Consider the following 16,815-nt stretch of genomic DNA (forward strand, 5'->3'; position numbering starts at 1 on the left):
TGAGTCTGGGTTTCATCCAACCAAGGTCATACAAGAACCTGATGAAGTGACCCTGATGCTAATAGTAGCCATAATTCTAAGGGAGGAATCAAAACTCAAAACCAATTGATTAATTTATCCTGAGGGAAAAGCAGCATTGCAGCCAGACACACAGGAGAGCTGGGAGTGGCTGAGCTGATTGAATCACTGTAGTTATGAATGTGTCCTCTAGACTGTAGGACTAAGACAGGAAAAACTCTAGAGATGAGAGATGTAGGCAGAATATTACATTTCATTTTATATAAGGGCAGTAATAACAAAGCCTAATCATTGATATCTTCTGGGTACATGCTACAGCCCTTGGGAAACAGCAAATTTTCTCTATTTTCAGGACTTACAGAGTAAGTGTGGCAGTTTCAAATCTGAAGAGGTCAGAAATCACCAGTGGATGATGCAGTCTATGAAGTATTGATAAGCTATATCTTGCCATATAAAATGATTGAATTGAGAAGCATTTAGGATATTCTTGAACCACACCCTTACGTGACCCTGAAAAAGAATTTCCAAGGAGGATTTCCTGAGGGGAATTTCAAGACGACTACCAAATTAGGAGGAGTCATCACAAAGTCTGTGGTTCTGTATTGAATGAAATTCCAGAAAGAAGAAAGCCATCTTCAAAGGTTTGGGGCTCTGCTTCCTCTCCCCTTCCCCCCATATAGGAGCTTTTCCACTTGGCCTCCATTTTGTGAGCACTCAGACTTCAGACAAAATAAGGACAAAACCTCCTTCCTGCCTATGTTTATGGCAGGAATCAGTATAAGGCCAGCACAAGAAAAATACCAGCTGTGCAGAGATTGACTTGGTCCCTTCATTTATGGAAGATTGACCCCAGTAAGCAAAGCGAACTGGTGATAGCTCTTCTTCCTGTGTGGAGTACAGTGGATTTAAGTAACTTACAAAACCGGAGGTCAAGCCTTTCAAATGTTTTTGACTTATGTTGAAGTATTTAGATACAGTTCAAATACAGACACTTCTAATAGAAAAGCTTTGATATGAGTCTTTTAAATTTTATTTTTAAATTGGATATTATCTGTATTTACATTTCAAATGCTATACATTTTTCCCTCTCTCCTATCCCCCCTCCCCCTCCTCTTGATTTCATGAAAGTACTTGCTCTCCCAACCACTCTCTCCATCTCAGTGCCTTGGCAATCCTCTACTCTGGGTAAATGCACCTTCACTGGACCATTAATGGCAGACAATGCTATCCTCTGCTCCATATGCAACCAGAGCCATGGGTCTCTCCGGGTGTGCTCATTGGTTGGTGTTTTAGTCCCTAGGAGTTCTGGAGGGTTTGGTCAGTTGATAATGTTCTTCCCATGGGGTTGCAAACACTTTCAGCTCCTTCAGTCCTTTCTCTAGCTCTTTCATTTGGGTCCCTGTGTTCAGTCCAATGGATATCTGCAAGCATCCTCACATGTATCTGTATGACTCTGGCAGAGCTTCTGAGGAGGCATCGATAGCTGGTTCCATCCAGTAAGCACTTCTTAGTATCAGCAATGTTCCTTGAGTTTGCTGACTGTATATGGGGTGCATTCCCAGGTTAGGCAGTCCCTGATTAAATTTGCTAAATACAGATTCTGCAATAATGTTTGGACTTTTGTAATGCATGATGTTGAATTCAGAGGGGCAATAGTAGATAAAGCAAAAATTGTAGCCTGTGATGATAAATACACTGGGTATATATATATTCCCCAGGAGTCCCATAGGTAGAAGCATGTGACTCTCTGTTCTTTTAAGTAAACTTTAGTACACAGTATAAGGAAATGTAACCTTTTTAAAAATATGACAAATCAAAAGTGGTTGTCTTCATAAGAATAAGAGTCTCTCTGTGCCCTCCAGTTAATCTGTCTAAATGTTTATCTATCTTGTTGATTCTCTCAAAAAACCAGCTCTTGGCTTCGTTGATTCTTTGTATAGTTTTTTGGTTTCTATTTGGTTGATTTCAGCTTTGAATTTGGTAGTTTCCTACCATCTACTCCTCTTGGGTGTATCTGCTTCATTTTGTTCTAGAGCTTTCAGGTGTGCTGTCAAGGTGTCAGTGAATGATCTCTCCAGTTTCTTTTTGTTTTTAGAAAGTATCATTTCTTTTTTTTAATTAAACAAGTTTATTTTACAAAACAAAGATAAATGTACAGATTTTAAGAGCATTTTTGCATAAAAGTATATGAATACATTTTATCAGTACTTGATATTTTTTAAACTTTATTTTAATAAACAAAGATAAAAGAAAAAAATTTCAAACATTTTTGCATAAATGTATACAAATATAATTGTGTCAGTGCTTGGCTTTTTTTTTCTTTTTTTTAAGTTTTGATACTCTGAATTAAGGACTTATTAGTTACAATGAGCAAAAAGTACATGTAAAACAGGATAAAACCCGGAATTTGTCAACGCTTTCTTGGTGTGTAAGGATTGAGCATGACTTTTTTTTTGTTTTTTGTTTTGTTTTGTTTTCTTTTCTTTTTTTCTTGAACTTCACACAGTCTGTGAATTGTTTCTGGGGCAGTCTGAGCCTCTGGGATTAGCATCCAAATATCAGTGACTGCATATTATGTCTGTTCTTTTGTGACTGGGTTATCTCACTCAGGATGATATTTTCTAGATGCATCCATTTTCTTAAGAATTTGGTTAAGTCATTGTTTCTGATGGCTGAGTAGTACTCCATTGTGTAAATATAACACAATTTTTGTATCCATTCATCTTCTGAAGGACATCTGGATTCTTTCCACCTTCTGGCTATTATAAATAGAGCTGCTGTGAACATTGTGGTGCATGTATCTTTGTTGTATATTGGAGTGTCTCTGGGGTATATGCCCAGAAGTGGAATAGCTGGATCTCAGGTAAGTACTTGATATTTTTAAAGTTTGATAGTATACCTTAAAATCTTACTAGTTACAATGAGCATAAAATTCATGTAAAATAAGATGTAACTTGGAAACAGTCAAAGTTTTCTTGGTGTGTAAAGATCAAGCATAATAATTTTTCTTTTCTTTTCTTTTTTTCTTTTGGCCTTTGTTTTCCTTGAATTTCATATAGTCTGTAAGTTGATTCTGAGGTGTTCAGAGCTTTTTGGGGTTAGTGTCCAATTATCAGTTACTGCATATTATGTCTTTTCTTTTGTGACTGGGTTACCTCACTCAGGATGATATTCTCTAGATTCATCCATTTTCTTAAGAATTTCATAAGGTCATTGTTTCTGATAGCTGAGTAGTACTCCATTGTATAAATGTACCACAATTTTTGTATCCATTCATCTACTGAAGGACATCTGGGTTCTTTCCAGCTTCTGGCTATTATAAATAGGGCTGCTATGAAAATTGTGGTGGATGTGTCTCTGTTGTATGTTGGAGCATCTCTGGGGTGTATGCCCAGAAGTGGAATAACTGGGTCTTCAGGTTGTACAATGTCCAATATTCTGAGGAATCACCAGACTGATTTTCAGAGTGGTTGTACCAGTTTACAACCCAACCAACTGTGGAGAAGTGTTCCTCTTTTTTCTGCATCCTCGTCAGCATCTGCTGTTATCTGAATTTTTGATCTTAGCCATTCTGGCTGGTGTGTGGTGGAATCTCAGGGTTGTTTTGATTTGCATTTCCTTGATGGCTAAGGATGTGGAGCACTTCCTTAGATGCTTCTCTGCCATTCGATATTTCTTGATTGAGAACTTTTTGTTTAGCTCAGTACCCCAATTTTTAATAGCACTGTTTGATTATCTGGTGTTTAATTTCTAAGTTCTTTGTATACCTTGGATATTAGGCTTCTATCAGATGTGGGGTTGTTAAAGATCTTTCCTCAATCTGTTGGCTGCTGTGTATAATCACAGACAACAGATGGCAAGAGGAAATCAAAAGAACTTACCCCAGGAAAACCAAGACAACCTGGCAAAACCAGAACCCAGGTCTCCCATCACAGCAAACAGCGGAATGCCAAACACTCCAGAAAAAAAAGAGTCAGACCTGAAATCATACCTCATGATGATGATAGAGATCCTTAAACAAGAACGGGAGGAAAAGCATAATGAAATAGAAGCTTTTTTTAATTTAAAAACTTTATTTTACAATACAAAGATAAATGTACAAATTTTCAGCATTTTTTGCATAAAAGTATACCAGAACATTTTTAAGGTTGTAATTAAGTATTTGTGGGTACATATACATAGTCACACCTGAAATCATACCTCAAGATGATGATAGAGATCCTTAAAAAAGAACAGGAGGAAAAGCATAAAGAAACAGAAGCTTTTAAAGAGGAAACAAGAAAAACACTCAAAGAAATCAAAGAACTAGAGAAAAACAGAACCAAAGAGATGAAGGCATTGATGAAGGAATTTAAAATGGAAATGGAAACAATACAGAAAACAGTAAAAGAGACAACCCTGTAGGTAAAAAACCTAAAAAAAAAAAAAAATCAGTAGTCACAGATGCAAACATCTCTCCAGTTTCTTTTCTAGGCCTAGACCCTTTTAGACAATGAGACATAGCTGGATGAACTCACTCCTTCCTCATTTTTTTTTTTCTGAGCTCTAGCTGGGTGACCCAAAACTCCTACCAGCTGTAACTAATTCAATCTGGGTTCTTTCAGTTTTTCCTTAATTGCTCTGCTTGGCTTCATACTAATTTTTGTAGTACCAGGGAGATATCAGTGATCCTCTCAAAACACAGACAGGATCAGATCTGATGCAACTCATAGCAGTGTCTTAATTCGAGTATCTCACTCCCCTTTCCCAACCAGTTATGACTGACATGCTGGACTGTTTTTTTGGGGGGGTGGGAAAGCCCCAAATATCTACTTGTGAAAGTCTTTTTACTAAGGAGCAAGTGAGTGGTAAATGTATAAACGTTTAGTTGAAAGCTATTCTGGCCTTTAAGATAATTGCCTCCTGCTGAAATTCATATGTTGGGGATTAGCCTAGAGACTGTGTTAACCCTAGAGATTTTGGGGGCAACTGGTTAAGTAATGCTAGGTAGCAGCCTGTTAGTTCACCTGAATTCAAATGTAGGTAAAGTTCTTTAAAAATGAAGTCTGTATTTAAAAGTTTTGGCCTCTCATCTCCCTTCTTTTTTCTCTTGTGACTGTAAGGCCCTACAAGGTCTTTCTGAAGCTTCATGGAAATAGCAAAAAGGCTACCTCTTTGTGGTGTCCCTGAGGCAAGGGTAGGAGCCCATCAATGGGAGATAGGAGGGAGTTTTGAGGTTGAATTCTCCAATATCTGGGATAAAGTGGGTGGAGCTCCAGAGGTAGTCCTGTTTTATGGATGTACAAAATTTAAGCCAAACTGCTTTGTGTAACCTCTGGACACCCTAGAGATTATGTAATAACTTTTGTCATTAGGTGAACCAAATATAGCTTCAAAAGGGTGAGTCCTATCTAAAATGTGTGTTCTGTACTCTGTAAAGAAAGAAGCAGAGAAGAGTCAGTCAGTCACCATCAGCCTCTAAGCTCAATGTAGTTAAGGTTTCTTTTAGGGTTCTATTATCTTTTATACCTGTCCTGAGCTCTGAGGTCTATAAGCACAATGAAATTTCCAGTCAAAGCACAAATATTAGCTAACCTTTAACTAACCCGGGACACAAATGTAGGTCTATTATCTGATCCTATGAGCTTAGAGAAACCATACCTTGTGAGAAATTATTTAGTAATTTCTTGGTGACTGTCTCCACAGTCTCAAGCCTAGTTGTGGAAGTCTCAGTCTGAAAAAGCCAGAATTGTGATCAATCTAAGTCCAGTAGGAATATTCCAAAGAAATCTCTGAGCACAAAGACCCCTCAGTTCTAGGAAGAAAAAGAATTGTGAGTTTAGTTCCTGGAACAGCTGCAAGCCAAACTCTCAAACAAAGCTTCCTGTGACTCCCAACCTACTCTCCCTTGAACATTCCTGAATGGCACACTGAATTGGTTTGACAGTTTTTCTTTCTACCAAATGTGCAAGTACCCTGTCTACGTATCACTGTGCAATTTCTGCCCAAATTGCAAGGTATATAATCCCCTGATAGAATAGGCTCAGAGTCAGCTTTCCCTGGAAATGGAATGATCCTGACATGTTCGAATAATTAACGTCCTTCTACTTTTGTATTTGTCACTGTCTCTGAGACTCTCATTTAAGGAGGTCCAGGTAAAGGTCCAATTTCAACCTCACAAGTCTATCCTGAAAATGTGTCTATAAGTATTTTCAAATATTTGTATCAGAATTTTCTTAGTTTTACCTCTGTGAAATCTATGTCCTGAAAGTCTCCTGGCTTGGTGCTGTGGTTTTGAGTACTGGGTTTTTTGTCATTGGCAGCCACATTGGTCAACTGACAGTCCTGCTAGCTATTTTTAATAACTTCAGCTATTTTCAAATTGATATTTCTAAAAATGATGTGAGACTGGCAGACTAAGTCCTGCATGTTCCAGGGTTCCATGTGTGAAAAATGATGGATTGTTTTCAATACATATTTTCACTGGTGCAGTTAGTTTCTACTCATCTGGTCTCCATAAACTATTATGACACTGAGAAATGGGCAGGATTTTAGCCCAGATCACATTTTCTCTCTGGTCAGAGAATATGAGACATCCTAGGTATGGAAAATCAAGATGAGGGGTCCAATTTTAGGACCACCAGGGGGTGGTCTTGTTACCCTCTGGATAGGAGTTAATCCTTCCTTCTGTAGTCAGAAGTTCTCTTTCCATATAAATAGCCCCAAGGTTATGAGCAGTAGCAAAGGGACACTGGCTATCTGTGTCTCTTAGGTTTTGTCATCTCTAATCCCTTGGTCAGAGCTCTCAGTTCATCTTTCTGAGCTGACATTTCTGTCAGGAGTTACTCCACCCATAAATCTTAGTGCATGGGACCACTGCTGCCCCAGCATACCTCAGTCCATTCTAAATGAGCCTGTTGTTATAGGTTAACAATGTTCCTCTGCAAAAACAAATAAGTCATGTAGCCATTGATCAAGCTCAGGTTCAGACAGCAGAGGAACTGAAATGTTATTCTGGAGGCATTCAAGAAGAGAGCCTGGTAATGAATCTTCTGGCATCCTCTCTAACCAGGATGTCATTCCTGCACTAATGTGTGAACAAGAGGAGAGGGGAATGCTAGCAGTTGATGACAGACTGGCTATTGACTAACTGACACCAGGTCCTGAGTCCCCTAGGTCTAGGGAGGCCACCTGTAGTTGGCATAGTAAGAAGTCCTTCTTTTCATAGGCTCAAGAATTTGTAGATTTCAGGTACTCTAAGAGATTCTGGGTTTTTGTTTCATTTCTGTGTCCTCTAGGGACACATGCATGGGTTTGATATGTTTGTTATAATTCACATATTGATAGAAACACACCAACAAATTTGGTAATTTCCGTATATTATTTCCTTAAAGATGTTTTGTCACAGGTATCACATTTCTAAAAGAGTTATGAGAACTACTCTCAATCTAAGGATATATCGATCAAAGACAAAGTATGTTGTCAGCCACACTGCCATCAGGAATGCCTGCAGAAGAATGAGCACCCAGGGGAGTCACAGGAAAGCTTTATCCAATGAACCCACTGGTGAACCCAAACTCTCTCTCCACTGATTGTCTGGGGGAGGATCTCTGGAAACTCTTGAGGGGAGCAGGGATCAAAGTACAGTCTGCGATCTGACTGGTCCAGTCTCTCTCTCAGCCCAGAGTCACAGGAAGATCAGAAACAGTCATCAGGACTCTCTGCCTAATGCAGAGAACTGAGTGCCCAGTGAATATGCAGGAGCACTCCCCTACAGAGGTGAGGAGTCTTAATCTGCAAGCTCTGCTAGTTCCTGCCAAATGCCATCAGATCTCACAGACTGCTCATACAGAGCTGAACACCAGTTAGGAATGGTGGTCTGCCCACAGGCTGTTGAGCACTCTGAAGAGCCACAGAATGGCTCTAACTCCCAGAGCAAAGGTGAATTCATGTTCCCTCCCAACTGTCTATAGAGGAAGAAGCCACCTGGAACTCACAGGGCACAAGTGAAGGTGCTTCCTGGGAGTGCACACTCCCAGCCCAAGGGCAGAACTGACTCAGTTTCATCAGGACTTGCTGGGCATCTGGTAGAAACACAGTAGGACTCTCACTTCTGAGTGCAGGGTCATGTCCAAATTCTCTTCCCACTGTCTATCCTGGGAGGGACAGCCCAGTACTCTCAGAGTACATGGTGCAGGGAGTGGTGATACCTGGAAACAGACACTTCTAGACCAAGTCCACTTGCATCTGGACTGGGCACTGCCTTTGGAACTCACAGGCTACCCAGAGAGCAGAACACCCAGGAGCAATCTCCCTCTAGAACACAATCCACAGGGGAGACAATCTCCACTAAGAGAAAACAAGATCATTTAGCTTTACCAATAACAAAAGAACATACTTTCTTCCCAGCACCTCGAGGCACATTCTCCAAAATTGACCATATAGTGCATCACAAAACAGGCCTCAACATATTTAAGAAGATCAAAATGCTCCCATTCATCCTATCAGATCACCATGGACTAAGACTGGTCTTCAATAACAACAAAAGCAACAAACAACCCACATACACATGGAAGCTTAACAATGCTCTATTCAGTGATAGCTTGGTCAAAGAATAAAGACAGAAAGAAATTAAAGACATTTTAGAATTTATGAAAATGAGTGCACCACCAACCCAAACACATGGAATGCAATGAAAGCAATGCTAAGAGAAAAACTCATAACTCTGAGCACTGCCAAAAAGAAACTGGAGAGATGTTTGCATCTGTGACTACTGATTTTTTTTTTAGGTTTTCTACCTACAGGGTTGTCTCTTTTACTGTTTTCTGTATTGTTTCCATTTCCATTTTAAATTCCTTCATCAATGCCTTCATCTCTTTGGTTCTCTTTTCCTCTAGTTCTTTGATTTCTTTGAGTGTTTTTCTTGTTTCCTCTTTAAAAGCTTCTGTTTCTTTATGCTTTTCCTCCTGTTCTTTTTTAAGGATCTCTATCATCATCTTGAGGTATGATTTCAGGTGTGACTATGTATATGTACCCACAAATACTTAATTACAACCTTAAAAATGTTCTGGTATACTTTTATGCAAAAAATGCTGAAAATTTGTACATTTATCTTTGTATTGTAAAATAAAGTTTTTAAATTAAAAAAAGCTTCTATTTCATTATGCTTTTCCTCCCGTTCTTGTTTAAGGATCTCTATCATCATCTTGAGGTATGATTTCAGGTCTGACTCTTTTTTTTCTGGAGTGTTTGGCATTCCGCTGTTTGCTGTGATGGGAGACCTGGGTTCTGGTTTTGCCAGGTTGTCTTGGTTTTCCTGGGGTAAGTTCTTTTGATTTCCTCTTGCCATCTGTTGTCTGTGATTATACACAGCAGCCAACAGATTGAGGAAAGATCTTTAACAACCCCACATCTGATAGAAGCCTAATATCCAAGGTATACAAAGAACTTAGAAATTAAACACCAGATAATCAAACAGTGCTATTAAAAATTGGGGTACTGAGCTAAACAAAAAGTTCTCAATCAAGAAATATCGAATGGCAAAGAAGCATCTAAGGAAGTGCTCCACATCCTTAGCCATCAAGGAAATGCAAATCAAAACATCCCTGAGATTCCACCACACACCAGCCAGAATGGCTAAGATCAAAAATTCAGATAACAGCAGATGCTGACGAGGATGCAGAAAAAAGAGGAACACTTCTCCACAGTTGGTTGGGTTGTAAACTGGTACAACCACTCTGAAAATCAGTCTGGTGATTCCTCAGAATATTGGACATTGTACAACCTGAAGACCCAGTTATTCCACTTCTGGGCATACACCCCAGAGATGCTCCAACATACAACAGAGACACATCCACCACAATTTTCATAGCAGCCCTATTTATAATAGCCAGAAGCTGGAAAGAACCCAGATGTCCTTCAGTAGATGAATGGATACAAAAATTGTGGTACATTTATACAATGGAGTACTACTCAGCTATCAGAAACAATGACCTTATGAAATTCTTAAGAAAATGGATGAATCTAGAGAATATCATCCTGAGTGAGGTAACCCAGTCACAAAAGAAAAGACATAATATGCAGTAACTGATAATTGGACACTAACCCCAAAAAGCTCTGAACACCTCAGAATCAACTTACAGACTATATGAAATTCAAGGAAAACAAAGGCCAAAAGAAAAAAAGAAAAGAAAAGAAAAATTATTATGCTTGATCTTTACACACCAAGAAAACTTTGACTGTTTCCAAGTTACATCTTATTTTACATGAATTTTATGCTCATTGTAACTAGTAAGATTTTAAGGTATACTATCAAACTTTAAAAATATCAAGTACTTACCTGAGATCCAGCTATTCCACTTCTGGGCATATACCCCAGAGACACTCCAATATACAACAAAGATACATGCACCACAATGTTCACAGCAGCTCTATTTATAATAGCCAGAAGGTGGAAAGAATCCAGATGTCCTTCAGAAGATGAATGGATACAAAAATTGTGTTATATTTACACAATGGAGTACTACTCAGCCATCAGAAACAATGACTTAACCAAATTCTTAAGAAAATGGATGCATCTAGAAAATATCATCCTGAGTGAGATAACCCAGTCACAAAAGAACAGACATAATATGCAGTCACTGATATTTGGATGCTAATCCCAGAGGCTCAGACTGCCCCAGAAACAATTCACAGACTGTGTGAAGTTCAAGAAAAAAAGAAAAGAAAACAAAACAAAACAAAAAACAAAAAAAAAGTCATGCTCAATCCTTACACACCAAGAAAGCGTTGACAAATTCTGGGTTTTATCCTGTTTTACATGTACTTTTTGCTCATTGTAACTAATAAGTCCTTAATTCAGAGTATCAAAACTTAAAAAAAAAAAAAAATGCCAAGCACTGACACAATTATATTTGTATACATTTATGCAAAAATGTTTAAAATTTTTTTCTTTTATCTTTGTTAATAAAATAAAGTTTAAAAAATATCAAGTACTGATAAAATGTATTCATATATTTTTATGCAAAAATGCTCTTAAAATCTGTACATTTATCTTTGTTTTGTAAAATAAAGTTGTTCAATTAAAAAAAAGAAATGATACTTTCTAAAAACAAAAAGAAACTGAAGAGATCATTCACTGACACCTTGACAGCACACCTGAAAGCTCTAGAACAAAATGAAGCAGATACACCCAAGAGGAGTAGATGGTAGGAAATTACCAAATTCAAAGCTGAAATCAACCAAATAGAAACCAAAAAACTATACAAAGAATCAAGGAAGCCAAGAGCTGGTTTTTTGAGAGAATCAACAAGATAGATAAACATTTAGACAGATTAACTGGAGGGCACAGAGAAACTCTTATTCTTATGAAGACAACCACTTTTGATTTGTCATATTCTTAAAAATGTTACATTTCCTTATACTGTGTACTAAAGGTTACTTAAAAGAACAGAGAGTCACATGCTTCTACCTGTGGGACTCTTGGGGAATATATATATATACCCAGTGTATTTATCATCACAGGCTACAATTTTTGCTTTATCTACTATTGCCCCTCTGAATTCAACATCATGCATTACAAAAGTCCAAACATTATTGCAGAATCTGTATTTAGCAAATTTAATCAGGGACTGCCTTACCTGGGAATGCACCCCATATACAGTCAAGGAACATTGCTGATACTAAGAAGTGCTTACTGGCAGGTGCCAGCTATCGATGCCTCCTCAGAAGCTCTGCCAGAGTCATACAGATACATGTGAGGATGCTTGCAGATATCCATTGGACTGAACACAGGGACCCAAATGAAAGAGCTAGAGAAAGGACTGAAGGAGCTGAAAGTGTTTGCAACCCCATGGGAAGAACATTATCAACTGACCAAACCCTCCAGAACTCCTAGGGACTAAAACACCAACCAATGAGCACACCCGGAGAGACCCATGGCTCTGGTTGCATATGGAGCAGAGGATAGCATTGTCTGCCATTAATGGTCCAGTGAAGGTGCATTTACCCAGAGTAGAGGATTGCCAAGGCACTGAGATGGAGAGAGTGGTTGGGAGAGCAAGTACTTTCATGAAAGCAAGAGGAGGGGGAGGGAGAATAGGAGAGAGGGAAAAGTGTATAGCATTTGAAATGTAAATACAGATAATATCCAATTTAAAAATAAAATTTAAAAGACTCATATCAAAGCTTTTCTATTAGAAGTGTCTGTATTTGAACTGTATCTAAATACTTCAACATAAGTCAAAAACATTTGAAAGGCTTGACCTACAGTTTTGTAAGTTACTTAAATCCACTGTACTCCACACAGGAAGAAGAGCTATCACCAGTGCCCTTTGCTTACTGGGGTCAATCTTCCATAAATGAAGGGACCAAGTCAATCTCTGCACAGCTGGTATTTTTCTTGTGCTGGCCTTATACTGATTCCTGCCATAAACATAGGCAGGAAGGAGGTTTTGTCCTTATTTTGTCTGAAGTCTGAGTGCTCACAAAATGGAGGCCAAGTGGAAGAGCTCCTATATGGGGGGAGGGGGAGAGGAAGCAGAGCCCCAAACCTTTGAAGATGGCTTTCTTCTTTCTGGAGTTTCATTCAATACAGAACCACAGACTTTGTGATGACTCCTCCTAATTTGGTAGTCATCTTGAAATTCCCCTCAGGAAATCCTCCTTGGAAATTCTTTTTCAGGGTCACGTAAGGGTGTGGTTCAAGAATATCCTAAATGCTTCTCAATTCAATCATTTCATTTGGCAAGATTTAGCTTACCAATACTTCATAGACTGCATCATCCACTGGTGATTTCTGACCTCTTCAGATTTGAAACTGCCATACTTACTCTGTAAGTCCTGAAAATAGAGAAAATTTGCTGTTTCCCAAGGGCTGTAGCATGTACCCAGAAGATATCAATGATTAGGCTTTGTTATTACTGCCCTTATATAAAATGAAATGTAATATTCTGCCTACATCTCACATCTCTAGAGTTTTTCCTGTCTTAGTCCTACAGTCTAGAGGACACATTCATAACTACAGTGATTCAATCAGCTCAGCCACTCCCAGCTCTCCTGTGTGTCTGGCTGCAATGCTGCTTTTCCCTCAGGATAAATTAATCAATTGGTTTTGAATTTTGATTCCTCCCTTAGAATTATTGCTACTATTAGCATCAGGGTCGCTTCATCAGGGTCTTGTATGACCTTGGTTGGATGAAACCCAGACTCACATCAGAGTCCTAAAAAGACTAGAATCAAATCTTTCACGGTTTCAGGATCCTGGTGTCTAAATTGGTTTCTAAACTGAAGATGCTTTTACCAGATTTACCTCCGGAGGTGACAGAGCAGTTTATTTTCTAATATGTTTATTGTAAAAGTAACTATTGGTCATCTATTTATTGACATATCTGAGGCTTTCTTCCTCCACATGCCAACCTATGTATAGTCTCAGAAGAGCCTAGCCTCTGTAAAATCTCTTCTAGGCCTAAAATGATTTAGGAATCTTGGGTTCATAGCTGAATGGGCTCACTCCTTCCTAGTTCTTTTTATTATGATTTTTTTCAATAAACTCCTCTCCAGTGTAACTGAATAAATCTTGGTTCTTTCATGTTTTTTCATGAACTGCTCTGCTTGGCCTTTGCTTCTGAGGAAGTATGAGGTGTCAGGGAAAGGTTAGTGATCCCTACCCCCCCCCAAAAAAATGGGGGATGAGCCACTCAGACCCCTGCATCCCCATGGCAGTGCACCACCTTAAAGAAACATGGTTTTGGTAGTAGAGGAGCCCTCAATATCTAACTGTCTGGACTACCTAAGGACTTAGGTAACAAACAAAACTGGAAAACAGGTCTCTCAAATTTTTTGGCTTAAGTTGAAGTAGATAGATCCAGTTTGAATACAGAAAAAACACACACCTTTAATCTGTGCCTTGAGGCAGGAAAACACACACCTTTAATCCAGATTTTGAGATTAGGTAACACACCCTTAACTGGATCACACCTTCCTCTGGAGGCCTATATAAGCACACAGAAGAAGGAAGCTCTGAGTCTTTGTCTGCTTGCTCTCATCTTATTAGCAAGCCCATTTCTTCACTGGAAGAACCTACTTCTACAGGATTCCGGTATATACTGAAAAGCACTTGAGATTTCAAACCTACTCAAATAAGTAAGTACTGGCTTTAGTCTTAGGACTTTACCTTTCAGATTTTTCTTGTTTTCCACTGTATAGAGAGAAACTCATTCTGTATTTATTCTACAGGATGCTGACTAATACCTATTTGAATAGGAACATAAAAATTTTTCCAAGTTCTTCCAAAGATGGATAAAATAGCCAAAACTAGGTACCATTGACCTAAGATTCAATAAACACAGAGAAGAACACAGACACAGAGTGGGGGTAGAGAGAGAGACACACACAGAAACACACACAGAAAGAGACAGAGAAACACAGACAGAGAGGCAGAGACATGGATAGAGAAAGAGAGAGACAAAGATAGAGTTTCACCAACCACTACTGGTCTGTATTGTCTTCAGTAGAATAAATATTGAAACCTAAAAAGTACAAAGAAGTAAACGTTTTGTTGTAAGACCCCAAGCAGTCTTAGCTCAGGAGTGCAACCCACAGAACACAATTAAACCATAGACCACTGCAATGGCAAGATGTTTATTTCCATGTACATGGGGTTGCTCTACCTGTGAGGATGTGCAACCCCAAACTCAAAAAGTATACATCTTTTATACTTTTATGTGAGGGCTGTGAAGTACTATTTTACCATTGGTCAGCAGTATAATTTTTAGAAAAAGGAGAGGAAGGAGGAGGAAACGTGGGGGTGGGGGAGAAACATTTGCAGTAAGGTTGTGGACAATTTGCATTCTCCTTGAAATTCAGTACAGGGAGGGGTAGGGGAACTGTCCCTAAAGCAGTCATTTTTGTTTTTTCTTAACTCAGCTTGGTCAATATAGATTGACCTGTCTACTAAAACATTGTTTTTATATTTTCAGAAACTTGTTTATATATTTTAAAACATTGAGGGGTTTTGTCCTTGTTTTGTTTCTCAAAACTGGGTGATTAGAGCATGAGTTAACTATGGCATGTGTCAGGATCCTTTCTAGGGCTTTCTAGAAAGCCAGGTGGCTATTATTCAGTATACTCTATGGGTTTTTTTTTTTTTTTTCTCCGATAATTACTCTGGGCCATTGTTTTTATTTGTCAGGCACAAGCAGGATCTCATAGTCTTGTGATGACTGATGAGATCTGATTTTAACCATTTCTGTGTCTTTAGGGTCTCACATTGAATTGGGGAGTTTTGAAAAAGTCTAACCGCCCCCCAAAAAAAAAAACTTGTTTTTCAGGTCAGCTTTTGAGATCATAGCTGGTGAAATTTAGGAGAAATTGAAAGTAAAATGGAAAGTGTATCTATACTTCTTATCCTACAGGATATAATTCAAGTTCTTCTTTTCAGATAAACTTTAACCTCCAAACTACCTCCAGCAGAAATGTCAGGCCAACTGGAAGCCCAGCGCTGGGGTTGCACTGATATCAGTATTAAGAAAGTCTGCTATAAGTGGACCATTACCAACTTTTCATTTTGCATGGAGGGAATTCAGCAAACGATTTCAAGCCCAACATTCTCATTAGAGGTCAATGAGAAAGAAGTGGAATGGTGTTTGAGAATACGTCCAGATGGTATTGATGAAAAAAGCAAAGATTACCTGTCAGTTTACCTGATGTTGCTCAGCTGTCCAGATAGCCCAGTTTGGGCAAAGTTCCAGTTCTGGATCATAAATGCCCAAGGAGAGAAATATCTAACTAGGGAAAGCTCCAGTGTCTTCAGCTTTCTAAAAAACGAAGGAAGGGGATTCAAAAAGTTCATCCTTCGAGATTTACTTCTCTCCCATCAGCGTTGGCTTCTTCCTGAAGACCGGCTCACCCTGTGCTGCAAGGTCAGTGTAGTAGAAAAATTCTTTAGCATTCCTGGACAGAACAGGCCACCTGCAATCAACAATCCAAGCCATATGTTGTCAGATGACCTAGGAAAACTGTGGGAGAATTCCCTCTTCACGGACTGCTGCCTGGTGGTAGCTGGCCAGGAATTCAGGGCTCACAAGGCCATCCTAGCTGCTCGCTCTCCAGTCTTCAGAGCCATGTTTGAACATGAAATGGAAGAGAGGCTAACGAACCGAGTTAAGATCCATGACTTGGATGTTCAAGTGTTCAAGGAGATGATGGGCTTCATTTACACAGGGAAGGCCCCACACCTCGACAACCACTCGGTGGCTACTGGTGTCCTGGCAGCTGCTGACAGGTATGGACTGGAGGACTTGAAGGACTTGTGTGAGGATGCCCTCTGCAAGAACCTCTCTGTGGAGAATGCTGCACACACTCTCATCCTGGCTGACCTCCACAGCACAAAACACCTAAAGACTCAGGCCCTGGATTTTATTACACTTCATGCTTCTAAGGTCTCTGAGACCTTGGGCTGGAAGTCAATGGTGGAGTCACATGCCTACTTGGTGTCTCAAGAATTCCAATCACTGGATTCTGCACAGAGTGTTTTCTTGGAGCCCCCATGCAAACGCCTAAAGCAATGTTAAGAGCTGGACATCGGTGAGCCACACCGGTCTTCCAACAGCCACAACTAGTGTTGTTACCAATGATTTATGTCTAGACAGTGGTATGACTGGAACATTTGCAGTGAATCTGGGGAAAGGCAACATGGTGACTCACAATAAAATACTTGTAATATGTTAAAATGGTGGCTGAAGGAAGTGCAGCATTGAAGTATCAGACACTTCTTGACATCTACCCTGTTAATATTCTTGTCTGATGTCTTGGAAACTA

The 16,815-nt window shown here is 39.2% G+C and overlaps 1 protein-coding gene across 1 annotated transcript; it reads left to right on the top strand.

Annotated features, from left to right (window-relative positions):
• Positions 1–15,470: 15,470 nt before the first annotated feature.
• Positions 15,471–16,568, top strand: LOC308420011 (TD and POZ domain-containing protein 5-like; the record flags this gene model as incomplete). The annotated part of the gene is made up of 1 exon (XM_080915977.1): positions 15,471–16,568. One exon carries the CDS (start codon positions 15,471–15,473, stop codon positions 16,566–16,568), a length of 1,098 nt encoding a protein of 365 aa, XP_080772103.1.
• Positions 16,569–16,815: the final 247 nt, after the last annotated feature.

This window comes from Micromys minutus (assembly GCF_963924665.1).
Source record: "Micromys minutus genome assembly, chromosome: 4".
NCBI classification, from domain to species: Eukaryota; Metazoa; Chordata; class Mammalia; order Rodentia; family Muridae; genus Micromys; species Micromys minutus.